Raw genomic sequence first — 26,774 nt, 5'->3', positions numbered from 1 at the left:
GCAAGAGGCCGAGGGTCTGTTTCCTTAGCAGAGGTGGCAGGTTGATGCATGTCAGTCAGGGAACTTGGGGGCAGGCAGCTGTCACTAGGGCTCCCCTGTCCCTGCTAACCAACTGCCCCCCACCCCTGCAGGTCAAGGGCCCTCCAGGGAGGCCAGACCTTTCTCCTGGGCCTCTCGCCGCCTGCGCTCCTCCAGGTCCAGCTTGCTGACCAGCCGCCGGCGCTGCTGCAGGAACTCGTCGTAGATGTAGGCGGGGTCAGGGCCCCGGGGTGCCGGGGGCCGGTAGGGCGAGCCAGGCTTCAGGGGCCCACTGAGCTCCCCAAGGGGGGCCGCCTGGGGGAGGGAGGCCCGCTGCTGGCCTAGGCTGGTCTGGGTGGACTTTTCGAGCTCAGCGAGGAAGGGCCCAGGCCCAGGGGGGAAGGCCTGGTGCTCCAGGCTCCCCGCCTCCCTTGGGGGCGGTGGCTGGTACTTGTCCAGGGGCGTGGCCTCACGCTTCCGTGGCCCCTCCTCTGCCTTCTCGGGGCAGTAGACCCGCTCCACCTTCACCAGCGGCACCGCCGCCTGGCGGCTGGGCTCGAAGGCAGCCGGGTGGCTGTGCAGGGGGTGGCCCTCGGCCCGCCGTGTCTCCAGGGCACTGTCCATCAGGGATACTGGGTTCCAGAGGGCTGTGGGCACGGTGTGATGCTGGGGCTTGGGCGAGATCAGAGGCGGTGGCCCACCGAAGTGCTGCGGGGGGTCTCGGCCGCCAGGCTCGTGACGGTTTGGTCCCGGCCTAGAGAGTGAGCAGATGAGCCGTTAGTCCTGAGAGGACAGACCTGCCCTCCGCAGGCCCCCCTGGGGCACCTGCCAGCTCCCCAGCTGCCCAGGGCTGCAGGGAGGGCAGGTCTGCACCCCACCCGGAGGGCCTCGTGCTCACGTCCCTCCATTTCCTCTTCAAATGGCCCAGACAGGTGTGTGCCCCTGCTGGCCCCCAGCTGTCCCCATCAGAATTGCGGTGACCCCACGTGGCATGAGGCTGAAGCCCCGGAGCAGCAGCTGTTCCCACAGGGTCTCTAAGGACCCGGGCCAGAGAGGGGAGCCCAGGGGATTTGCAACACTGGGCCCTTCTGTTAGACAAGAAGCTATGCCGCACCATCGTAACAAGGGACTTGGTTCCTGAGAGCATTTGAAATAAGATAATTCACAAAGGGATGTTTTGGGTGTTGTTTTTCCAAACGTTTTTTTTTTTTCTCCTTAAGGGAGACAGTTATAGGATGTTTGAAGCCACACAACCCAGGGCAAGGTCTGAGGGGAAGGACGGGGCGGAGGCCACGGTGGGCACGTGGCCCGGCTCTCCCTGTCTGGGGTGCTGTTAAACAAGGCCACCTAGGCCCCTCTCGGCCACCCCACACTCGCGGCTGGGAGCCAAGCCCAACGCCACTGCACCTGTGAGCAGCACGGCATGACAGGGAACCACACCGAGACACTGTGTGTCCTTAAATCAACAGCAAAGGAGTAAAACCTGCCAGCAGAATAAATACTTCGCGCACCACAGCCAAGCACCGAACGGTTTTCCAGCTTGGAGCACAAAGCCCGTGAGGACGGCCAGCTCACGGCGCTGTAAATACAGCCAGCTGCCACAGGACCCACCAGGCCAGGCGAGGGCCGGGGCCTGCTTCCCGCCACCCCCCAGGCCAGCGCAGGGCTCACAGGGCTTACGGGGGAGGCCCCTGGGCTGGAAGCAACAGCACGTGAGCGGACAAGGCCCTGACACCTGCATTGGGGTGCTGGACATCCCTGAGGAAGACGCTGTGAGTTGGGGTGCCCTGACTGTATCAAGTGCTGCCAGATGGGAGCCGGCTGCCCTCTTGGTCCTCTGGGTGTGAGGTGGATCGGGGGCAGAGGCAGCTCGCTGTCAGGTGACTTGAGCCTTTGGGACGCCTGGAGGGTCTGACAGGCAGAGGGACAGTCAGCAGGCAACTTGCTCTGGCCATGCTGGGCAGCGAGAGCCGCGGGGACACCCGTCAGTGGGCACGGGTGGCAATTCCCTGCCCGTCATGCTGAGCTGAGCTACTCAACAAGACAGGAAGGAGAGGAAGGCAGGCAGGGCACCTCCGTCCCAGGCACCCAAGGGCGTCCTTATCCCAGCACGGCACCACAGCACTTGAGCGCTGGACAAAAGCCTTTGTGCACAGCTAAGGAAACTGAGGCCCAGAGAGCAGCAGCAGCGTCCCTGGGTCTGAGCTGGGCCCGGAACAGCCTGATGGAGGCCTGGCCGAGAACCTCCATCTCCCCCAACTCCTGTGAGGGTCTCGGCCCGGGCCTTTGGAATGAGCTCTGGAGGGATGTCGGGTGGGGGACACCGACCAGCACTGTCCCCAGAGCCGGAGGCCCAGGACAGAGGGGGCCTGGGCGGGCCGGGGTCTCACAGAGCAAGTGCAAGCCGGGGGTCCCAGAGGCGGGCACAAAGCCCTCCACGAGAATTCTAACGGGACTGAGAGTGGCTCTATCTTACATTACAAAAGCTTTAAAGCTAATGTTTTACTTAAATAAAAACCAAACAAGTCCCCTTCTTATTAAAAAAAAGTCCAAGCTCAAAAGCAGAGGAAGATGTTAAGAACAGGTATTATTAACAACTAAAGCTTCGACCTCATCCTCTTCGGGGCCACGAATGGCCCCCTGGAGACCCGGCCAGGCTGCACCGGACCCCCTACTTGTGGATGGGGCAGCTCTGAGCAACAGATCTTCCTCCTCAGCATCCTGGCTTCGCCGTAGGGAATCGTAACGTGAAGCCGAAACGGGACCGAAAGGGTGTGGGGCAGACGGCCGTGCTCAGTCAACACTGGCTGCCAGCAAACCCGGCGCACACGGCTCCGCCCCGCGCGGAGCCCACCCACCTGGCACTCTCCAGCCTGTGCTCCACCTCTGCTGGCGCCGGGGGCCGGCTCATGTCCAGGTGCTGCTCCAGCACCTGCTGCCGGAACTCTGACACCTGAGACTGCCGGTCCTCCTTCTCCTGCCGCAGCCGTCGCTGCCGCGCCAGCCACTTCTCCTCCTCGTTGGTGCGCTGGATCAGCAGGGCCGTGGCGGCACTGCTGCCCGGCAGAGAGAAGATGCCGTGGTTGGAGATGAGGCCGGGCACGGCATGGTGCGGGGCAGGCACCGGATGCAGGGGGTGCTGCACGGGCTTGGGCGCCTGGAGGCCCGTGTCCTTCAGCTTCTCTGTGGGGAGACACGTGTCACAGCAGGCCTCAGCGACTGCAGGCCGGCGCCCCTCCTCTCCTGCCCGCCTGCCCAGGGAAGCCTGCCGTCCCGCAGAGGAGCCCTTCCTACAGCCAGAACACACCCAGGATGTGCCTTAGGGACACTTTCAGGACACACGCCTGTCCCCAGAGGGAAATGCTTTGTACCCGGCTGGCGCAGCTATGTACCAGGCAGTGGGGTGCCAGAGCCAGCTCGCACTGCTCGAAGAGCAGACGGGAATTCTCAGGAAACACGCAAGCTGGGTTTCAGACACAGCCAGTATGAAAGGTTAGATGACGTGAACTTACAACAAAATGAATTACACTAAGGTTAACAAAAGCACCCAAACCTCATCCCTTCCCAATACTGTGGCACGTTTCACCACGGTTCACACTCCCGGGGTTGTCTACGTGGACTGAGTCTGTGTCACGTGCCACTGTGTCTCTCCCCCCAACTCTGTGTTCAGCAATGTCACACTTGTGGCTTGCAATCAGCCACAGTGGGAAACTCTGCACCACGGCAACTGGCAGACGCGACGGAGGAGGGCTCTCCCCAGAGCCCGCCGAGGCCCCTGCCCGCACACCTGTCCCACCCAGCTACCTGCTCGCGTTGGGGTCAGCTGCTCCGAGGGCTTGCCCCGCTCCTCGGCAGTGTGGCCCCGCAGCCCGTGCAGCTCGGCCACGGGCAGGAAGGCGGGCTCCAGCGCCTTGGCAGCCAGCAGCTCCTTCTCCCGCGCCCGCTGCTCCCGCTGGCGCTCCAGCTCCCGCTCGCGTTCTTTCTCCCGCTCGCGTTCCAGCTCCTTCTCCCTCTCACGCTCCTTCTCTCGTTCCCGCTCACGCTCCTTCTCCCGCTCTCGGTCAGCCTCCCGCTCCCGCTCCCGCTCGCGCTCCCGCCGCAGCTCCTCGTCCATCTGCAGCCTGCGGCGAGGGAGACAAGTTGGAGAGCAGGCCAAGGGGCAGCCGGACAGCGGTCTGAGCGCCGCAGGGGGTGACACGAGCAAGGCTGTCCCTCCTCCTCTCACTGACGCAGCACAAAACCCCCAAGCAAGAGACCCCCCAGCCTGTGGCTGTGCGGTTTCAGAGCACGGAGTGCAAACCGTCACCCTCCCGTTCGGCAGGTGAAGAAACCAAGGACAGGTGCGCCAAGGAGCCAGCCCCGCCACACACGGAACAGCTGAGCCGGGCTCCAGCCGGGTCCCTCTTCCTGGCTGCTGTCGTAGGACCCACTCACCTCTCCGCGCTGAGGCTGGACATCCGCTCCGAGTGCAGCGCTGCCAGGGACGAGTGGGACAGCTCGGGCGGGTAGCGGACCCCAGAGAGGTGGAGGTGCATCGCCGACGGGTGCAGCGGGGGCAGGGAGCCGGGGGTGGGGATGGGGTAGAACGGGGACCGCAGGGCAGAGAGGCAATAGGAGTCGTCCATCCTGTGCCAAGAAGATACGGGCTGGTGAGCACCAAAGCCACAAAGGATGAGACCCGGCCCGTTGACAGCTGTGCCCTGGCCAGGTGTACCTGCGCAAGCACGCTGAACAGGACAACACGGCTGCAGGTTAGGGCCACGCCCACTGCCGACCCCAGAGCCCTTCACCGCCAGGGGCCACTAGGTGTTGACAGAGCTCCAGGCCCACCTGCCACCTCCCCCAGCTCGGCCAGCCCGGCACGGACTGAGGGGCCGTCCTCGGCCTAACCGCAGGCCCTTCAGACTGGGCTGCGGGGAGCTTCCACACAGAACCAGACGGGCCACACGGGGCCACGGGGGTCTCCCGTGCACAGCAGAGCAGCCCCTTTTCCAGTGTAAGCCCCACCCTATACGCAACTCGCCAGGGGTCCCCCTGATGACAAGGACGATTCAGACACCAAGGGGCGTCCACCAGGAGGAAACCCCAGGGATCATCAGGGCTGAACTTGGACTGAACTCAGGCTCAACGCTGGGGACGGTTTTAGGGGCTTCTCCAGATGCTCCCCTGGGAGTCCGGCCCCCAGGTGGTGACAAGCACCTTCCCCACCAGGAACAGGTGAGGGCATGCAGGACCACCTCACCTGAAGGCCGGGTGGGGGAAGGGGTGCGGGGCCAGGTAGCTGGGGTGGTAGTAGGCGGCGGCCGTGGCGGGGTCCAGGCCCAGGGGAGGCAGGGAGGACATGCGGAGGTCCTCGGTGGTGTGGTAGGGCCGGAAGCTTCTCAGGTAGTCCTCGGTCACCGTGCTGGGGGGCACCACGTGGTGCACGGGCCGCTGGAGGCTGCAGGTAATGGCCGGGGAGGGAGGAGACAGGTGAGCTGCCCCTGCCCCCCGAGGAAGGAAGGGTCCCCCTCTGGGGATGGGTCCTGCCCGGGCAGCTGCTGCTCCTCAGGCCCGCAGCCCCCTCGCTGTCCTCACCAGCAGGTGTGTCCCCCAGAACCGGGGACAAGGTTAGAGCAGGGCTGGGGACTGCACGACCCTGTCAGTGTGGAGGGGACAGCAGGCACAGACAGGGCTGTGGCCCCCCGGGGCGGAGTGGCTGCAGAGGCCGGCCACAGTCTGGCAGGCACTTGTCCTCAGCCAGTGCAGACTCCAAGCTGCCGGGGACAGTGGCTGGAGCCCGCCTGGGGCTCCCAGCCAGAGCACGTGTCCCCCGCCCTGCCCCCTCGTCCCCACCGGTGTACTCACTTGAGTGGCGGGAAGCGAGAGTCCTGCACGACCGAGCCAGGTGAGAGGCCGAAGGGGTAGGGGGTGCTGAGCAGGTGGGAGGGGATGGCCGGGCCCCCTGCCTTCTCCTGCGGCAGCGGGGGCTCCACGATCAGGCGCTCCCGGCCGCTGCTGCCGCCCCGAGAGCCGGCGTCCTGCAGGAAGACAGCGTTGGGTCAGGGCCGGGGGCCCAGGCCAGGCCCACAGGCGGGCGGCCAGCGACAGGTCAGCGCAGGCCACTGCCCCCCAGGATGGAGCCAGGTCTTCCTCCCGACTCATGGGAAAGGCTCCAGATTTAATCCACATTCTAGAAGCATCCTTCCTTTAAGCTTTTCTATCCTAAAGTCCAAATGCACATGGCGCGCACAGAAAGCGGAACAGTAAGGAGGACACGGCTCTGAGACAGGCCTGGACCGAAGCCCCTCTTGGGCTCTCGTTCCCTCCCTGGGCCTCCTCGGTGTGAGATGTGTACAGGGGACAGGGGCCCCCCACAGGGTCACACCCACCCTTACCCGAGCATGGGGAAGCCAATGCTGCCAGCCCCCGGCACCCCGGGAAGTGAGCTCCACTCTGCAGCCGGGACGGGACGACAGCTGCCCAGGCCTCAGGCACACGCGGGGCCGGGGCCACAGGAAGCTGGCTCTGCCCTGGGGTGAACCCGCCACAGCAGGCCAGCCCTGTCTAGGGCACTTGTGCACACGTTCCGGGTGGGGGACGGCCACAGCTCCCTGCCCCAGGCTCCCGGACAGAGCAGACCTGGCCGGGGAGGCGCCCCCAGGGGACCAGGGGAGGGGCTCACCCCAGACAGGAGGGGGAGACAGCCAAGGCCTGCCCCCCAGCCACGGTCCCTGCAGGGACCAAGGGGGGGCTGTGCCACCCCAGCCACACCGAGGGGAGGGGCGTTCTGTGTGCCAATACACGGCAGGTTCTGGCCTCGGGAAATCAGTCCACAGAAGGTCCTGCCTATTGGCATTTATGTGACAAACGGGAAGATGTGTGGCAAGGCTCCCAGGGTCAGTCCTGGACAGGGGTGGGGTGGGGTGGGGTGGGGTAGGGGTGCTGTGGATTCTGGAGCAGCCACTGCTGCTTCACGCCCCGGGGGTCCTGGGGTCTTCCCAACATGAGGACGTCGTCGGCTGGGCTCACCCTGAGCCACGAGGGACTCGACCTCAGGCCCCCACGATGCGCCTCCTCTCCTGTCACATGGGGACTCTGATCGGCAGGCCGTGCTCCCAGGGCACAAGCCCAGCCCTGCTGCCCCAAAGCCACAGCGAGTCCCCAGAGCCACAAAGTGCCCGATACCCAGAAAACAAGGAGCTCCGACCCCTCCTCGCAGCGTTGGCAGGAATGACAGTGGGGACACATGGCGGGCACCGGGGGGCTCCCAGCCTCCTGAGCCCATGGCCGTCTGACTGCCTGCCAAGGCTCCAGGGCCGGTGCCCCCAGCTTGTCCACCCCAGCTTGTCTGAGCTCTGAGCGGCGAGGGGGTGGGTCACGGTGCCCTCCCCGGCCCCCACCCGTCTCCACGAGGCACATGGTGACCTGGCACATGGCACAGGCCATGGGGAAGGTGCAGGCGGCCGTCAGGCGCATTTGCCTGCCCGTGCCCCCTGCCCTGCAAGACAGCGGGTGACGAGTAATTGGAGGAGACGGGCCGACTGGAATCTCTAACGAGCAGCAACATCTGCTCCGTGCCTCGCACGCGGCCCCAGCCCGCTCCGTCAGCGGGTCCCCGGGGGTTCAGGGCCTCTGACCTGCGCCTCCCGGGCGGCCGTCTGGAGAGTGGGACACACGCAGGCACGGCCCCGACGCCCAGCCCCCCAGAACCTCCTCCTGAGGGGCCTGCGCCTGGCCTTGGGGTCCTCCAGGGACCTGTGTCACCAGCAGGGAGGGTTCCACCGGCCTCAGGGGACAGGCTCCCGTCTGGTCCCGCAGACCCTGGACGTGTCCCCATCTGCCAGACGTGCCAACGGCAGCCCCAGCGCGGGCCGAGGGCTGTGAGCTGCGCAGCTGCAGGGGAGCGAGCACACGGGCAGGGCCAGGGGCTCAGGCTTGCAGGGCACCACCCGCTCACTCTGTCACCACCCCTGCACGACCCGTCCACACTAGCACCTGGGGCCCCTGTCCGGGGCAGGGCTTCTAGGCTCTCCTTGCACATTCCCTGCCCGGCACAGCCCCGTGTCTGTGAAGGAGACCCAGGAAAGGGTCACTCGTGTGCCCGAGGACTGGGAAGGGAGTGGCCCTTGGCCCCCAGTGAGCGCCAGGCCAGAGGCCGGCAGGTGCAGCCCCTGGACTCACGGCACGGGCTCCCCTGAAGCCGGTGGGGACCTCTCCTCCCACCTGGGCAGGGGCCGAGCGAGACAGCAGCCAAGGGGCTCGACTGCCACCCCAGCCCTGGGTGGCCAGAGACAGCAGGGTCCCTGGAGGATAGACCCGGACCCCAGGGCCGTCACCTGCTTCCTCGTGCTGCATCAAACAGCGGAGCACAGCAGCCCCGGGCCACCCGCCACAGGGGGGTCCTGCCCAGCACGCTGCCGTTGGCCCCCTAAGCCCCTTCTCCCCTCGGCCGAGGACAAAGCCCTGCTCGCGGGCGGCTGGGCCAGATGGCACTTTGCTGGCCTGGCTGAGGACAAACGAGGAGGCACGGAGGCTGGAGGAGCGGCTGGCGGGCAGGGGGCTCAGCCAGCCAGACCCGCACGTCTGCGGCTCCCGCCTGGCTGGAGCGGGGCCAAGCTCGCCCAGACGCAGGAACTAGGTCAGCAGGGCCCCAGCCACACACTGGGCTGCCCAGCAGGGGCGTGGGGGAGCCGCACTGCAGCCCCCCAGGGCAAGGCCTGTGGCCCCCCAGGGCAAGGCCAGGGGGCTTGGGGGCCACCCCAAGGCACCCTGACAGGGGCGGCCAGGGTCCCACCGCCGTCCTGGCAGGCAGACGTGCGACAGGGCGCATCTGTGGAGCGGCTTTTTCTTGCTGAGCAGCCGCTGCAGGCGCAGCTGCAGCCACGAAGAGGGGCGGGGGAGGGAGGAGCTGTCACTCTGTGATTAGAGCGAAGGTTCCACAGTCAGGGGGACGCACCCGTGAGCTTCAGGACGGACAATTTCTCATTCCATCTCTGCTTTCCCAGCTCCCTCTGCCTGGGGGTTATTGGTGACCCCCAAGAAGGGGCCCCAAAGCCACTGGCCCCCTCACAACTCCCGCCTGTGTCTGTGGCCTCCCAATGACTCAGGGCCCCGGCATGGGGAAGGGACCTCCTCCCCTCTGCGCCCCTCCCCGGAAGGAGGAGCCCCCCACCCCGCACTGGCCGCAGCCACACATCATCCGCTAATCCCCCTTCCCTCCTCCGCCCTCCCTGGTGGCATCCATGTTCCATTAGGCACCGCGGCGGCAAATCGCTGGAGCAGATCCGTCACGGCCCCTCCCTGGGGTCACTAAACGCTCCCGAGGCGGTAAGGACCCTTCGAGGACGGGGACGAGCTCTGAGGGGACGATTCACCCGCACAGGTGGTGGGGCCCCCCTGAAGGGATATTGTGAGGTGTCCCCAGTCCAGGTGGCGGGCTCTGCGGGGACAGGGCAGTGGCTGGCTGCGAGTGACCTCCCACGAGCCGCTCTCCGGCCGCAGCAAGAGCCAGCCCACCCCTGCCGGGCCCACGCGTTGCGGGTGGAGGGAGGACCTGCAGCTCAGGTGACTCAGGGGCGCCGGGGTCCAGGCTAACCCCAGGGGTGGCCTCTGGAGACAGGAGCCGGTGACGCCTTCCTCGTCCCCCCTCAAACCAGGACCAGGGCTGCTTCAGGCTGCTCTGAGCCCTGCTGGGCAGGGGAGGCCACTCTGGCCGGGGTCCACCCTCTGGGTCCCCCCACGTCCCTCCATCTGCCAACTGCACAGGGGCATGAGCACGGCCAGGAGAGGCCTCTGGGGACAGAGGGGGCCTCGGCAAGGTGACGCGCTGGGCGGGTCTGTCACCTCAGCCAGGGAGGACGGAAGAAGCAAGGCCACCCAAAGCTATTCCCGGGCACCCTGGGGGTCTTCCCCTTCCTAGGGGACGATGGCCGAGCGCCCAACGCCCGTGCACCCCTGGGGAGAGGGACACACTCTCCTCCCCCTGCCACCCTCTTTGTGGCTTAATTAGGGTTTCCAAGTGGCGCCATCCGCCCTCCGGGAACACGGGAGGAACACCAGGAAAGAACTGCAGCTGAGGATGGTTCTTAATGAGGCCACAGTACCGCGAGTGGGGAGCGGGGGCGGGTGGGGACGTCCCACCGCGGGCTGCCGACTCCTCCCACGGGCAGGTGACAAGTGCCGCCAGAGGGGCTAGAGACACAGGGACCCCCTCCCCCAAAGCCCGGGAAGGGCTTCCTCTGGGGGTTTCAAAAGTTAACCCAGACACACAAACCACCAGGTCCCCGGTTCCGCGCTCTCGGGCTGGGGTCCTCCCTGTCACAGTCCTTGGTGGGGGCAGCAGATGATAATAGCGATCGCGACTGTTTACCGAGCGTTTACGGTGTGCACACGCCATCCCGGCACGGCGCAGGGCTGCGGGCTGAGTCCCCGCCCATCTGTGTGCTCAAGGCCTGGCGCCCGGGACCTCGGCATGTGGCTACATGGGGACGGGCTTCAAGGAGGCTTCTAGGGTGGGCCCTGACCCAATGCGACCGGTGTCCTTGTAAGAGGGGACCAGGACACAGGCAGAGGGGACCATGTGAGCACACAGAGAACAGGTGCTCACCTGCAAGCCAAGGAGAGAAGCCTCTGGAAAAACCAACCTGTGACACCTTGACCTCCAACTTCTGCCCCAAGAGCAGGTGAAAACAAGCCTTGAAGGCCCCGCACCCCCGCCTGCGATGGGGATTAACTAACCCCCCACACCCCTCCGGGCGGGTGCTCGTCACCTCACTCTGCAGGACACGGAGGCTCAGGTCGGGGTGTCTGTCCCTTAAACTGAACCTCACAGGCTCCCCGGGTGCCCAATCCAGTCCTCCCTTTGGGGACACCGGCTCCCTGCGCCCACCCCGCTGCGGGCCACTCACCTGCCGGCTCTCGCTCCTCCAGACGCCATTGACGGTCTTGGTTGGGGCAATGGTCACCACGGGGGGCGTGCTGGGGACACTGTGGCCCCCAGGGGGGACGATGATGGGGCCCATGGGCACGCGCTTGGGCGTGCTGGCGGGAGAGCTGTGGTTGGTGGCGGGAGAGGACACAGGGGACGACTCGCTGCTCAGTGAAGACCCTGCAGAAGAGAACACAGCGGCCTGAGCGGAAGCCACACCAGCGTCACCGGCCACACCCACCAGGCCCCCGGCCACGCGGCTGCCCCCACCAGTGCGCAGGCCTGCAAGAGATGCAGGCGGCCCGCGTGGTGTTCACGGGAGCCCCCGGAATTGCTGTCGGCGGGCAGGACCCGCGGCCCCAGCACCCCGAGACGCACAGTCTGGCCACCTCCTGCAGCCCGTCCGCCAGCTCCCACGGCCGCCGCAGCCCAGAAGCGCAGCCCCCGCACGGAGCGTGAGCAGGCGTGGGGGCCGGGCCGAGGTCACAAAAAGGACCCGAGGTTCCCGTGAGCCCCTGTGCCCGGGGCTGCGGGGCCTAGGGGAAGACAGCCCCCCAGGTGCTTCCGTGGGGCCGGGGAGGCAGGAAGGTGTAAGACGCGCTCAGCTCCCTGACCCGGGGCCCAGCCGGGCAGGGACGCGGCACGGGGTGGCCCTGGGGGAGACTTGAAAAATATTAAACACGTTCATTCTTAAATTAAAAAACCATTTTGAGGGGTACAAGTCAGCGGGTTTGAATGTGTTCACCATGTTCTACAACTATCACCACTATCTGCTTCCAGAACATTCTCAGTGCCCCAGAAAGAAGCCCCAGCCCTCCCCCCACCCCCAAGAGTGGCAGGGGTCAGAGAGCATTTAGCTCTGGGACCCCGAGGGCCGTCGGGGTGTGGGCGGACAGGGCCGGCCCCCCAACAGCTGATCCATGGAGGATGAGGAGGAACCATCCCAAGGCACTAAGGTGTCAGGGGGGGGGTCCCCCCATCCCGGAGCAAAGTCCGCCAAGCTGCTCAGGCCAGCGGCCAGGCAGGACACACTGTGTGTGGTGGGGTGGGGGTAGTCCCCAGGGTCCCCTGTCCCCAGCACCCCCACACCCTCTACGTGGGTCTCAAGTCCCCGTGACTGAGGCTGGGGCTGCCAGAGGGTCCCCTAGAGGCCGGGTGGCTGCAGGATCACACACTTGTGGGCTCACCTGGGTCCTGAATCCCCTCCCAGGCCCCAACAGGGACCCCGGCAGACTCCCCCCAACCCAAGAGCCACAAAGGGCCCCAGGTTTTAAGGTCGCTCGGCACAGTGCCAGCGGTTCCAGGTCCCCAGGGACAGGCACACGGCCCGCCCACCGGTGTCCAGGGGCCCAGACCCCAGCCCCACCTGGGAGGAGAATCCCCGGCCATCCCCTCCCAGCATCCTCCCTCTGCCTAGAGCTCAGTTCCAGGGACAGACGGACCCTCACGGCCGACATCGTCACAAAAGCAGCCGCACTCATGTCACCAAACAGAACCACTGCTCACGGGGGAGGTGCCCGTGGCTCACAGGTGCCCTGTGACCACCCTCACGGCCACCGAGGAGTCTGACCGGAAGGCAGCCACTGAGGCCCGCTCCGTTCTTCCAGCATCCCCGACCAGCCAAGGGCAGCCCCAACCGTGTGACGAGGAGGCAGAGGCCCCACCACGGGCACCGTGACATCAGGGTGGCTTTGCTCTGAGCAAGGCGCTGCCTTGGGGTGGTTTCACCTGTGGGGGCCTACACGGCACCCCCTCCCCAGGGCACAGTCCGGCCGCCTCCTGCAGAAACGCTGTCTGGGCCTCTTTAATACAGCTCCTAGGCTTGTGTGCAGCTTGTACAACTGTACAGGGCAGCCCCGCGGGGAGACCCCCAGTCTATCCACATCTGCCCCCACCCCGCCCTGAAGGCCATGCCCTGGAGTGACCCAGCAGCACGTTCTGCCCAACGACCCTAAACTGTGCAGGGCAAGGCGCCCACCTTGTCACTGGGCCTGGCTGGGGTGGGCAGTGAGGCCTGAGAGTTGCCGCCTGAGGCGTGAACCCCCAAAGTCCCAGGTGGATCAGACTACTGCCTCCACCCCAGGAATTCCACCCCTCTAGTCGCTGGACCAAGCCTCAGGGCCGGGCACCGGGCAGGCAGAGCCCTAAATCCTAGCTCTGCCGCCCACCAGGCTCGGGCTGGCGCAGGCCCCGGCAGTCACCACCTCGGGAGGAGAAGCCGCTTTTGCTCCCCGTGGGATGAGACCCACCCGGCGACACCAGTGTCAGGGATGGCGTGGGGGGCAGAGGCCTGGGGACAGACCCTGCGATTCTGGGATGGCCCCTGGGGGCTGGTTGGCTGCGACACACAGACCAGGTGAAAGGAAACGCTAGAAGTCAGGGGGCTCGGCACCCCCCAGCCTCACCCTGTGCCTTGCAGGGCCGTCCCTGACACCCACGCCCCGGGCCAGCAACCCCACCCGTGTGCACCCAAACAGACGAGAGCTGCTGTCCCCCAAAGACACAATGAGGCGGCTCCGGCAGCCCCAGCAGCCCCAGCAGCCCCAGCAGAAGGGACCCAGCCTGGCAGGTCCTAGGACGGAGCTCGGCTCGGGACCCTCGGCCACACCGGTCACCCAGACACTGGGAGCAAGAAAGGACAGGTGTGGGCACACGGCCACCTTGTTCGGAGGACGGAAAACACCCTGAAGGGGTCCAGACAGCTCCCCACCCCCCGGCAGGGCAGCGGCCAGGACCCAGGACGGGCCCCAGCTGTGTCCCCACCAGGGGTTCACTCTACCCGCATTTCTCTACATATTCAGATTTCGGTAAAAAGGTCGCTGTAAACTTTTGGGGAAAAAAAAAAAAAAAAAAAAAACCTCAGGAAGGGACCTCTCTCTACAGAAAGGATCTTCCACGTGGTCTCCACCTCTCTGTTCTTTGGGCCGTGACAGCTTCGTTGAAACAATTCCCGCCCCGTGTGACGCCCCCCATCAAGCACGGCTCAGTGGCTTTAGCACGTTCACAGCTGGGCGACCGTTCACAGCTGGGCGACCGTCACCCCGACCTCCACGTCCCCCAGAGAAACCCTGCGCCCAGCGGCCACTGCTTCCTGCTCCTCCCAGGACGCGGGTGCCATGTCTGGGCACCGAGAAGCGACAGTCTGTTTCTGTCCCTATAAACCTGCCTCCCCGGACATTTCACGTGGAAGGACAACTGGAACCGTACGAGGACACATGGCCTCTCAGGTCCAGCTTCCTTCACCAAGCAGGACGCTATGCAGCTCGTCACGCCGTGGCCTGCGTGGGGCTTCACCGCGTTGCATGGCTGATACTCCGCTGTGTGGGCTCGGCTGGGCCACACCGTGGATGGTGGCCGTGTGGGCTCAGCTCAGCCACGCCGTGGATGGTGGCCATGTGGGCTGGGCCACGCCGTGGATGGTGGCCGCGTGGGCAGGGCCACGCCGTGGATGGTGGCCGTGTGGGCTCGGCCCAGCTCTCAGCCACTGCGACTGAGGCCATGCCCACTGCCCCCCCACTTTTTTTCAGACAGGGTCTCACTCTGTCCCCTGGCCTACAGTGCGGTCGCATCAGCCCAGCTCACAGCAACCTCTAAGCCCTGGGCTCAAGTGATCCTCCTGCCTCAGCCTCCCGAATAGCTGGGACTACAGGCATGCGCCACCATGCCCGGCTAATTTTTCTATTTTTAGTAGCAATGGGGTCTCACTCTTGCTCAGGCTGGTCTCGAACTCCTGAGCTCAGGTGATCCTCCCTCCTCGGCCTCCCAGAGTGCTAGGATTACAAGTGTGAGCCACCGTGCCCGGCCCCCACTGCCGTTCTTAAAGCTCTGGAGCAGAGAAGTGACATGAACACACTGACAGCCGCCACCCTGGCGAAGGGTGAGGTGCTGGGAGCTGACGCCCTGGCTCCAGCTGCTGGAGCCCAACACCCGGGGGGTCGGGTCCTCCCGGGGAGCCAGGGAGATGATGGGGGAGTGGGGAGCAGGCACTTCTAATCCCACCACGTGCCAGGCCCCAGGGCCCTCAGCATCCCAATGTTACAAACGAGGACCCTCACAGCCCTGTCTAAGAACATGCACAGACCCAGGGCTGCTGGGCCACAGAGCCCTGCTCGGTCCCCTCTGTCCCCAGAGTGACTCCTCCCCACGTCGCTGGTCTCTGAATCAGCCTCGCTTCCCAGCGCCTGCGGGTGGGAGGTCGGCGGGGCGGGCGACAGAGGGGCTCTCCGGGCAGGGTCCCGTCTGGGGCGAGGCCTAATCCCCTGGGAGGCGGACGCCGTCACTCACCAGCGGCCGGGGGATCGATACCCCCAGGACGCAGCGCCAATTAGCGAGGCTGGCGCCGGGCTCCGGGCCCTCGCGCGCTGTGTGGCTGGCGCGGGGAGGTCTGCGATCGCTGTAATTAACTGGCGGTGTTCAGCCAGGAGTGAGTCAATGAAACGGACCCGGATTGGAGAGGACAAGGGCAGGGCGTGTCCCGTCACCTCTGCCGTCTGACCTCGCAGATTAGTGCCAAGGCCCATGGGCAGATGTAATTAACAGCTGAGACCCCGAAGTCAGCCAAGAGAGCCGGGCGGGGGCAGAACAGGACGGCAGAGGCGCAGCAGCACCTGTCAGCCCCCTAGACGCGGACCCCACCACAGAGCAAAGGCCCCCTGGGCCCCAGCCGCACGCCTGAGAAAGACGCCTCCATGCCAGGCTGCGGGACCACCCCAGGCACACCACGGAGCATCAAGGGCAAGGTCCTGTCCCGGCCAGGCTGGCCGCGTGGAGGGAAGAGGAGGGAGGGACGCTCGTGGAGTGAAGACCTTGCCCTGCACAGCCTTGTCCACCGCGACCCGGGTCTTAGTCTGCGGGGAAGCGACGGGGCAGTGAGAACAGTGACAAGGTGACGCACGTCCCTGAAAGGGACCTTCAGAACATCTTCCTGAGATGCCAGCTCCTGCGGCCAGGGCTGCCCAGAGCTGGCGGGGTCTGAGCCCCCAGAATGGCCTGAACCCCGCAGTCCACGCCCTCCCCACGCGGCGGATGGAGTGACCGACCAGCTAGACACTCGGTCCCCTGAAGGAGGGTCCCCGGCTGAGCCTTGCTCCCCACTTTGAACCTGCGCAGGCGTGAGGCGTGGGCAAGGGGGTGGGAGCCCGGGGGACAGGCAGGAAGCCGCCGGCCGGGGAGCAGACCCTGGGGACAGGATGCGGCTCACTGTCACCCCAGCCTCCTTTCCTTGCGATATACCCAAAGGACTGGAACAGCAGACCCTGAAACGGCCATTCAGCCCCATGCTTGCCGGGACTCGTGTGGGTCTCAGAGGTCAAGTCCCCACAGTGAGAACACAAGTGACAAGAACAGGGTGGGAAACCCTCTGGAATCCCCCGCACAGCAGGGACAGCCGGGCAGGCCAGGAAGGCGGGGCTTGGGCAGCAGCCTGCAGTGCTGGGAGAACCTGCTGAGCAGCCGCCGCGGAGGCTGTGTGGCCCCCAGGACGCGCCCCCTGGCCTGCCCGCCGGCGGAAGCTTCTCCGTGGTGGGAGCTTCTCCATGGCAGGAGCAGTGGGCTGGCGCCCACCAAGCGAGCCACCGCGAGCTGCCCAGGGAAGGGTGGTCAGCCAGTGGTGGCCCCGACACCTCATCTCGAGCCGGTCACTACACTGAAAGCAACCAAGGGAAGGTGTGAAGTTCTGTTTTGAAACGTGTATCCCGAGGCTGATCCTTTGCCGGATAGTGCGAGGCCAATGCCGGTCCCTGGGACCAGGACACGGGCCGGGCGGGCAGCTGCGGCGTCAGGGCGTGGAGGCTGGGGGTGTGCTCAGGGGGTGGGGGTCACAGACCAGGAGGAAGGGGGGGCAGAGTGGCTGAGAGAGGAGGCCGAGGGTGCTTCAGGGAGGGGACAGGAAAAACAGTCACCCTGGCCTCTGTGCCCACTATCCCAGGACAGGCTCCGTGGCCGCGAGATGATGCCAGGGACAAGGCGTCCCTGACTTGCCCGTCCGCTCTGTGCAGAGGGGAGGCCGGGTGGAGGGCTGTCCCCTGCCTCGGTCCCCTCCAGCTCCCGCACCCCCGGGCCAGGAGGACAGTGGAGCAGCCCTGGGCCACCTGCCGCCCTCACACCTGCACCGGGAACAGACGGGGCTCCAGGCGCCCACAGAGACGCCGCCGCGCGAGCCCGGCTGCCGCAGACTGACGCCCACGTGCTGCGCCTGCCAGGCGGGAGCGTCCCTGTGTTCTGCCGTTTTCTTTGAAAGAGGCAGATTTCCAAGGAAGCAGCAGAACGGGGTGGGGGGCCCGCTCTGGCCCGCTCCACGGCAGACACACGGAGGGCCGCTCCTCGGCCGCTGCTGGCTCGGGCAGGATCTCGGTCTCAGGTGGCACCAGGGACCGACGGTAACCGGACCTGCCTCACTTCTCGCCTGCAAACTGGTGACGAGACAGAGCAGGCGGCCAACAAGCGCAGTTGGAGGCCGGCACGGGCGTTGCAGACCTCAGTGACAAGTGAGAAGTGTAGGTCCCCCTGCCTCGGTGGCTGCCCTGTCACCCCCCACCCACCTGGCCCAAATGAGGCTGCGGGGGGCATGGTCGCTCCCCTTGCAGGTGACATCAGGGGGAGGCAGCGAGGCGAGCCGGAGCCCGGGACACTCTGCCAGTGAGGGGCGGGGGGGCCACCAGGCCGTGTGGCTCCGGGTCTGCTCTGTTCCTGGAGTGACCGAGCTCTGGACACAAAGGCCGGCCCGTTGTCATCACCCTGACGTGTTTTCCGAGGGGGGAACCCGGGCCCCGGGCGCTGCGTGGGCCTCCCCCAGCGACTGAGGACACACGGGCTCCCTGCCACCGCGGCAGACGGGTGCCGTGTCCCCGTGGGAGGCTGGTGCCTACCGCAGTGCGGCGAACAGATTGCCGCGCAGCTTAAGACAGCCCCGCCTGGTGCGGTGGCAGCTGGGGGCGGCAGCGGGGGCCCCGCGACCTGCCCTCTGCAGGGCCAGAGGGGAAGGGTCAGGGACTCCCGAGGCCCCCAGGGCAGCTGGAAGTGCAAGGTCCAGCTTCCTCCTAGTCGCTCAGCAAGCACCTCCAAGTACATGGATGACCTGGGGACAAGTACACGGATGACCCAGGGTGGCTGGGAGGCCAGGAACCTGGGAGGGGCCACAACCTGCCCCAGGACAGCGGGGGGGGGACCCACCCCAGTCTCAGGATTCCTAGGTGGGGGCTTCAAACGCCTACCGGGACAGACAGTCTCTGCCCTGAGGAGGTTCTGAGGGGGAGGCCAGGTTGTCGGGGAGGCTGAGGGGGCTGGGGTGCCTGCAAGCCCGAGGACCGGGGGGCATCCGAACGGCCTGGGCCAAGGCTGGAGATGGCCCAGCAACCATGGCAGCAGGGGTACCCCACGGTGACCGGCAACCCAGGGGGCGGGAGCCCCGTCCGGCTCACCCCCTACCGTCCTGCTCACACCCCACGGTGTCAGAACCAGCTGCAGCCACTGCGGACCCCCAGCCCAGAGCTGCTGGCATGGGCACCTTGGCCTTGACGGATAGCGGGGGTCCAGGAGCAGCCCTTACTCGGGAGGCACACGCATGGCAGGTGGAGAGGGTGGTCCCGGGTAAGGAGGGTCAAGGTGGACGGGGAGAGCAGGGGACGGGGCGGTGGCTGTGGGAGGACTGTGGTGGGGGTGGGGGGCAGTGGCACTTGGTCACCTGAGCCTGGCACTAGCGCAGTCTCCCCGAGTCGGCACCGTGCACACGTAGAGACGTTCTCCCCACCCCGAGAAGGAGAAGCTCGGGGGACCAGGTCACACGCAAGGAGAGCAGGTGTCGGGACGTGAACCCCGACACCCACCAGGGCCTGCCGAGCCCGGCCCCGGGAGGGGGTTAAAGGGTCACGCCGGCTCCAGGCGCCTCCCCCACCGGCCCCCCGCAGTGAACATCCCTCCCCTCTCTCGGGGGTGACTGAGCTTCCAGAAGGAGGACGCATCTCAGAGCCTCAGGAAAGAGAATTCCACGCGGCGTCTCGGGAACCGCGGAGCGGCCGACGCTCTTCTCTCCCGGCCCGTCCTCTGCGGCAGCGCGGCCGCGGACTGCCGCGTCTGAACTGAATTTCCAAACTGCACCCTCGAGACACGACGAGAGGAGGGACGTGAGCCGCGGATGAGGACACAGTCACACGGCTAAAAATAAGACACCTCCGGGGCGGGAGCCAGTGCAGGTGGGGTCCAGGTGGGCGGGCAGATGCGCTGGCTGCTGGCAAGAGGGGACAGAGACTGGCCCCGGTGGGTGGCCGGGGCTGCTCTCCTTCACCCTCGCTCCCCGCCAGGGACACACGGCTACCGCAGTTGGCCGTGGCTACGGGCTCAAAGGCTCGGACATTAGAGCTGCCGGGGGGGCCAGGAGGGGACTGGGCACAGGGACACCAGGCAGGACGTGGTGGCCCTCAGGGGACACACGGCTTTCTCAGGGGCCCGGGGTCCCTTTCTGGGGGGGAGGAGGCAACCAGGGTATAGGCCGTGCTGAGACACGACGCCCTCGTACTACTGACCACATGGGACTCGGGGGACTCGTCGAGCTTGAGGCTCAGTTTTGTCCCCGGCAAAGCTGACAGAGGGGAGGGGTGCGCCTCTACGAAGGCAGACACCGCCCCCCCTGCCAGGCCACGTGTAAGAAACATCTAGAACAGACAAGTCCACAGAGGCAGAAAGCAGAAGTGGCCACCAGGGGCTGACGGCTAATGGGACGGGGTTTCTCCCAGGGGTGATCCAAACCTTCTAGAATTAGGGAGTGGGGAAGGCTCCACAACTCTGAACACACTAAAAGCCCCGAATTGTTGCATTTATACAGGGCGAATTTTACGACATGTGAATTATATCTGAAAAAATTAAAAGATAAAAAAATCCCAACCCCAGTGTCACTGAACCCACCAAAGGTCCCCTGCTGCCCCCGGCTGGGGTGCAGAGGTGGCCGGGGGGGCCGGCTGCCCACGCGAGTGCGCTGACCACAGCTCGTGCTCCCAGGCCCGGCTCCCCGCACCGCGGCGGTGGGTGCCAGGGTGGGATCAAGGGCGGGGTGGTTTCCTCCCCAGCCGGGACCACCTGCTCAGAACTGTCCTCCTAACCCAAGCAGCGGCCGCAAGGGACACAGGCACACCCCGCCAGCAGCATTGACCTCTGGCTTCAGCTTGACCTCAGTGATCCTCAGCTTCCCCATCTGCACAATGGGCCAGCTCAGGGCCCGTGGCCAGTGCCACGGACGGGGGACACAGCAAGGTCAGAGCTGAGCTGACTCAAGGAGAACAGTCGTGTGGCCCAGCGGAGACTGGAGGAGCTGAGCCTGTCCTCGTCAGTTCAAACCAACGCCCGACCGCGTCGGGACGCGAGAACTGGCGTCAGCAAGTTTGGGCTCATGCAGGTACGAGACAGGGGCCCAGGCCACAGTGTCTGCGTCAGGGTGTCCCAGGATCCGGGTACTGCCCCCCGCTGTGGATCCCGAGCCCCCAAACCTCGGCTTTCACATCTCAGTGAGAGGACGACTCGGGGCACACCAGTGACGAATGCCGCTCTCCTCCCTCTGGGCCCCTCCCCAGGGCGTCACCAGGAGCCTCGGGGGAGCAGGGCCCAGAGCTGCTGAGCCTGGCCTCCCAACTAACCGCCCTGCTGCTCCGCAGGACACCGCGTTCCCGGGAGGGGGGACCGGCAGCCCTGGCACTCGGGCTGCCCGCGGGTCCACCGTCCCAGCCTGGGGCGGGAGGGAGGAAACGAAGCCCCGCGGGGCAGGCTCCTGCCGAGACGCCCGCGGCCCCCAGCCCCAGCGGCCCCCGGCCTCTCCACTGCCTTCCTGGGCGAGGGGGAACTGGCCCTCCCACGACCACACCCTCTGCAGTCACCCCGGGGCTGGAGCCCAGAGGCCCCAAAGGGGACACAGCTGGATGCCTGGGTGTCCTCTGTGTCCCAACCCGTCTCTGAGAGCCTGTGCCACCCTGACTCTCCTGCCTTCTGGAACACGGAGAAATGAGACGGCCGATGCAGGCGCTGCCGTCCCGACTCCCAGCTTCCTGCCTCGTGGTCCCCCCACGGTCTCTGTGCCGCAGCGCTTGCCAACCACCCTGTGAGCTGCCCAGGGCCTGGGGGCCTCCGAGGCCCTGGAAGGAAGCCTGTCTCCTCCTCCGAGCCATCTGCCCGCGGCCACCTGGCCTGACACAGCGGGAGCCCGAGCAGCCGGCCGTCCAGGGTGTGGAGGGTTTGCTGGCAGCCCCCACCCCTGTGCTGCCCGGCAGGTGGAGCCAGGACCTAAGGGGGGTGCTCCCTGGGGCCCAACTGTCCCCCTCCTGGGCCAGCGTCCCCCAGACTGTCAACACCAGGCTCGCTCCTTTACCCGCAACCCCAGTGGCCAGCGGCAGCAAGGGCCTGGGAAGAGGAGACTCAGACATCAGGAGAGTCCCCAGCCTGCCCCGGTCGGGGCGAATGTCCCTTCCACTGAGCCTCACCCCAGGACACACAAACGACACAGGCCCCGCAGGAGTGTTCTGTGGGATCCTCAGCTTTGGACCCCTGGGGCCCCACTTCCTCGCCCCTGCCCCCGAGCAGGGAGCCTACAGGGGCCAAGTCTCCCGGCCACAAACTGCCCCCACCTGTCCAACCAGCACCAACACGGGAGTTGACGGGTCATCATGGCCCTGAGAAGTGAAAGGGGCTTACAGAGCCTTGTTGCCCAAAGAGGAAGAGTGAGGCTCAGAGAGGGCTAGCACTTGCCCAGAGTCACACAGCATGTCACCGCCCAAGTGCCACCAAAAGCCAGGGGGCCACTGGTCCACGCTGCCCCACAACCTCTGCCTCAGTGAGTTGAAAGCGGTGGGGTCCGCTGTCCCAGAGCCCCTGCTGCGGGGCCCGTGTGTTTCCAGAGACACCGTGTTCCCTGCCACCTGTGGAGCAGGTGTCAAAGCCTGGAGCAGGCACAGGCGTAGGACGGGGCGCCCAGGGAGAGGCACTGGGGCCCCAACACTCCCTCTGAAGCCTCTCTGGGCTCCTGTGGCTGCCGGACCCCCCCCGCAGTGGCTGCTGGGGCCGAGGAAGGACAGAGGTGGCAGGGCAGAGAGGGGAGCGCAGGAGCAAAGCCAGGTGCGGGGCGGAGCCGGAGCGCGGCCGCGGGAGGACACAGCCCTGGGAGCTGCAGCGAGCTGGAGCCGCGGGGAGGTTCCGCCCGGGCTCTCGCGACAGCTGGTGCCTGTCGCCGGCACCTGCTCCGCACGGGAGGGCCGGGCGGGGAGGGTGGGCCTCCCCACGCGCAGCCCGGCGGCGCCGCTTACCTCTGGGCTCCTCCGCCTGTTTGGCGAGCTTGCGCAGCGCGGCGGCAAAGCTGGAGGACGGCGCGGCCTGCGCGGACAGCGCGCTGCTGGTGGCGGGGCTGCCGCTGGGCACCAGGGCGCCATTGAGCGGCGAGGGGGTGAGGGGGTTGACGGTGGCGGTGGTCCTGGTCGCGGTGGAAAGCATCCCTAGTGAAGGGGACTTGGGCTCATGGCTCATGCCTGAAACAGGAAAAGAAGAACCAGGTCACCCGAGAGCAGAGCGCCCAGCACCAGAGCGGGTCGGCGGGCCGGGGAGCGGCGCCAGCAGGCGGCATGCGGGGAGCGGCAGGCCCGGGGCTCCCGGAGGACAGGCCAGAGCAGGCAGAGGCAGCCCCGCGGAGAGAGCAGACACGCGTCCCCAGAGCCAGCAGTCCCAGGGGGGACCCGCGATCCCACCGCCCCTCCAGGGCAGCCGGGCTGGGCGGCCGCTGTATCGCCTGCCGGGTCCCAGACCCTCAAAGGGCACAGAGGAGGGGGACCGAGGCTCAGGGCGAGGGGACAGAGCCAGAGTTCTTAGAACACAAAATTGCCGGCAGGACGCACAGCCGGAGCAATGACGCTAACAGACAAGCCCGCAGCAGGCACCTGGCTGCCAGGCACCCGTGGCAGCGCTCCCAGTGAGGCCGGCACCACACCGTCCCCCATTACAGACAGGGAAACTGAGGCTCATACACGGCCATGGCCACGTGGGCTGTCAGCACAGACCCTGGTGGGTCCCTGAGAATGGGCCCTACGGGCTGACGGGGGCAAGGAGAGGACGCAGCTCCCCACACACCCCCGAGGTCCTCGCCGGGCACAGACTCCGCCTGGGGAGGCTGACAGAGGAGGCCGAAAACCCAAACCGCCACGCGGCCTGGGAACCTCCGCTCTCTCCCAGGGCCAAGCCGCAGTGGCCACAGGTCTGAGCCGTCAGGGGTGACATCAGACAATGCTTGAGCGTGACACGGCCCCCTCCCCATGACCCCCATCCCCCAGGAGGCCACCTCCTCTCACCCCGTGGCCCAATCAGTAAAGGCCCAGCTCCATCCCGGGCGGGAGGGTGAGCCCATCATAATGAAGTTTCCATTAACACCCCTCCCACCCCCCGTCCTCTCAGGAGGCCACCTGCCACCCCTCCCTCTCCCTGACCCCTCACAGCTGGCCCCCAATCCCAGGAAGCCTACAGAGTGCAGACGGGGACACTGAGGCAAGGAGATGTTCTACGACTGGTCCGAGGTCACAGTGGAGCAGCAGGTCTGGGACTTGAACCCGACTTCCTGGGCCCAGCTCTGGCGCTCCTCCGGCTCAGCACACCGCCAGCCCGAGACCTGGCCCTGGGTCCCACCGAAAAGCACGAGGACTCACACGCAAAGCTAAACCGTACTTGACTCTAGTACGTCCAGAGTCTCTGTCGCTCATCTCTTTGCGAGATAGACACAAACTCCCCAAGTGTGGGCCAGACTTAGCGACTCACTTCTGATGAAGTGAGAAGTGACAGTGTGTGACTTCCAAGGTGTGACTTCCTCTCTCAAATTAATGGAGCAGAGGGTGGTTAGCTGCCGTGTCTCCAGGATGCTCCAGCAGTCCCTGAAGAATCCCAGGTGCGACAGAACTGAGGCCTCCAGCCAACAGCCAGGGACGCCCCAGCCCCAGGACGGCCCTCGGGTGAGACCGCAGCCCCGGCCAACACCTTCGTTACAGCCTCAGAGACTCTGAGCCAGAGCCACCCGGCTGAGCCACGCTCAAATTCCTGACCCACCAAAACCGAGATAATAAAGGTTTGTTGTTTGAGCCACTAAGTACAGGGTGGTTTGTTACACGGCACTCGGTAACTGATACAGTGAATGTCACCACACACTCTCACTCCGGGCCACCCCCTCTATGTCCCTCTTCCAATAGAAGCCCAAGTGCAACTATCTGCGAATACGTACTCTGTGCCCTGACCTACGGAGGCTCCAGAAGGTGTCCCTCCGATGCCAGCAGGGACCACCAACCACCCCCTCCCCTTCTCCCACATTCCTTAGAGAACCAGCCACCTCTCCTCACATCCCAACCACTCTAAGAGAACGATGCTTTTGTGCCCATTTCACAGATGGGTTGAGGCAGGCTCAGATCCACAGACCGTAGTGGCAGGGGCTGGCATAACCTCGACACACTGTCCGTGTCCCCTCTGACAGAAGCTGGTCACAGGGGCCAGCCCCAGACCCGCTCCAGGGCTGCAGGAGGTGGCTGATCTCTGGGGCGGGCTGGGTAGCCGGCTGCACCCTGCCCCAAAGCCCACAGCACACGCCACCGTGAAAAATGGGAGAGACACGGGGTGCTTCAGGCTCACTGCACCTCTTGGTGACCCGTCCTGGAGGTCTGGGAGCAGATGCCAAGCCCCTGCCCTGTGGCCTTTGAGACGAGCGGGCCAGCGGCCACGTGGGCAGACCTGCCGTGACTACCAGCTACGCACGGGCTGGGGCCACAGTGCAGATCACAGGCTGGGCCCCGTGTGGCACCCACACCTTAGGGGTGCTGGTGGCAGCTTCAGACGGCAGCAGGAAGAGTAATTTCCCTTTCATTTTTATGCTTTTTGTCTCCACGTTCTAATCTTTCTGCAGTGAATCAGGTTTTTAAAATGCAGGGACCTTCAAAGGGACAGTGGCTTGACAGTACTAAGTCAGTACCACCCACAGGAGCCCCAGACTGCCCGGCCCAGGAACAGGACCAAGGGAACAGGGGTGACCCTCTGGAGCCTGAACCCACAGCCCCCTCCCTGTCCCTGGTGACCAGGGTCCCGAAGGCAGAGTAGCCCTTTGTGCCTGTCCTCGGTCCCCAGGTCCGCAGCCACCTCAATGTTCACATCACGGTCCTGCTGGCATCTGACAGCACCCACCACACCCCCCACCTCCAACAGAGCCCAGCACCCACTCCCCCGGCCCAGCTGGCAGCCTCCAGCCCTGGGTCCCGCCCCCCAGATCCCTGGGGGTCCCCCAAAGCCAGCGTCCCACCACGGTGTCAGCCCTGGGCTCCGGAGGAGCTGAGAGCCTGGGAGCTGCTCTGCTGATGTCAGGTCACTTAAAATAGAATTCCAAATGAGCAGCTTCATTAAGGGGAGTCTAAAATTAGCATTTCTCCTCAGCATGTGTGCACCAGGCGGGCAGGGGAGGGGACGCAGCAGCCCGGGGCAGCTCCCTCCATGCTGGGACAGGAGGGCAAACTGGGGGACCCAGAGACCCCATGCAAGGTCACCCTGGGGCTGCTGGGAGTGGACACGGCCTCGGGGCCACCCTGCGTCCTGCCCCCCAAGGGAGGCCGAGGTGGGCCTCGCCCTGTAGGTGTTCCCCAGCCGGGGCCTGGGCAGGTGCCCAGGTGGCCAGGGAGGCCCGGGGGCAGCCGGGCGGGAGGGGTGGGGAGGCCCTGGGAGAGAGCACCCCCTGCCCTCATTAGAGAGGTATTTATTAACTTGTGCTCCTGGCCATTGACTGAATTCTTGTCTACATTATCAGCTCATGTAAATTCATTATCCTAACAGCTGGGAATAAGCTCCACAGCATGAAGGCCGTGATGGATGTGGGCCGGGGGCTCGGGGCTGTCTCAGCACTGTACAAGCTCTCTTGACATGTGCAGCTCAGCAGGGAAAAAAAACGAGCCCAGGGTCTAGGTGGACCAGATCCGCAGGGGGCCCTCCTGCCTTCTTATTGACATCCCATGCTGCGCTGGACAGGCTCCTTCTTGCCCTTGTCAGCTGCCACCTTGATCCCTCCAAGGGGGAAAAAAGCTGCCACATCGAGACACCTACAGGTTCCTCAGCCCTGGGGCACCCGCGAATCAAGGGGCCAGGGAACATACCCCTCCCACCAAAGCGAGCCTCAGCTTTCTGCTCCCCGGACCCCCCCAGAGCCCATGGGGGCCAGCCAGCCTGTGGGGCAGAGCCGAGAGCCCGCAGGCCGCTGCCAAAGCCAGAGGGCAGGAAAGAGAATAAACCACCGGGTACCAGCCCCGCAGAGCACGCGGCCCCCTTTCCCGGGCAGGGCAGGCCAGGCCTGGCGTGCAGAGATGCTGTCCCTCGTCCCAGCCACAAGGCGCCCCCACAGCCCCCACCACGGCGCGGCTTCCTTCATCAGTACTTTCTCTGCCCTCTGCCGAGGCTTCCAATATGGTCAGAAACAGCACAACGCTTAAAAAAAAAAAAAAACGCCAGGAAGAAAGGAAAAATCCCAGTGGAGGGGGGAAGCCTGGCTGGCAGAGGGAGGTGATGTTTTCCGGAAACCCTCCTTGTTCTCGGTTCTTCACAACAGACCCCAGACGGGCTCGCCTGCTGTCCAAACACCCGGAACAGCGGGATGTGCAGGGGCGGGGGCGCGAGGCCCCTAATACTCCATTAACCGCGGCAGGCCGCCCCTCCCCCAGGCGTTATTAATCAGCGGGCGTCGCGGCCCTCCCAGCCTCCCGCCGATCCCGTAATTACTGCTTCCTTTCATCCCCGCTCTTCCCCGGCACCAGACCTCAGGCCTGCTCCCTCCATGCTCTGTAATTACAAGCTAATAGCTGAGATGAATTTTCTG

General features: G+C 65.7%; 1 protein-coding gene across 5 annotated transcripts in view; it reads right to left on the bottom strand.

Moving 5' to 3' along the window:
- The window catches only part of GSE1 (Gse1 coiled-coil protein), a 102,552-nt gene that overhangs the window by 14,227 nt on the left and 61,551 nt on the right, over positions 1-26,774 (bottom strand). For 3 of the 5 annotated variants that reach the window (XM_045533730.1, XM_045533728.1, XM_045533729.1), the window contains exons 2-9: positions 22,207-22,425; positions 10,908-11,107; positions 5,866-6,038; positions 5,261-5,458; positions 4,453-4,644; positions 3,823-4,139; positions 2,877-3,201; positions 159-772 (exon numbers count right to left, since the gene is read on the bottom strand). In XM_045533730.1, coding sequence (XP_045389686.1) covers positions 159-772; positions 2,877-3,201; positions 3,823-4,139; positions 4,453-4,644; positions 5,261-5,458; positions 5,866-6,038; positions 10,908-11,107; positions 22,207-22,425 — 2,238 coding nt within the window. The remainder of the gene's footprint in view (positions 1-158; positions 773-2,876; positions 3,202-3,822; positions 4,140-4,452; positions 4,645-5,260; positions 5,459-5,865; positions 6,039-10,907; positions 11,108-22,206; positions 22,426-26,774) is intronic. The other 2 variants (XM_045533731.1, XM_045533732.1) reach the window with 1 other exon arrangement.

The sequence above is a fragment of the Lemur catta genome, chromosome 20 (genome assembly GCF_020740605.2).
Source record: "Lemur catta isolate mLemCat1 chromosome 20, mLemCat1.pri, whole genome shotgun sequence".
Lineage (NCBI taxonomy): Eukaryota > Metazoa > Chordata > Mammalia > Primates > Lemuridae > Lemur > Lemur catta.
The sequence above is the reverse complement of the archived record's forward strand: the minus strand, read 5'-3'. Positions and strand labels throughout refer to the sequence as shown.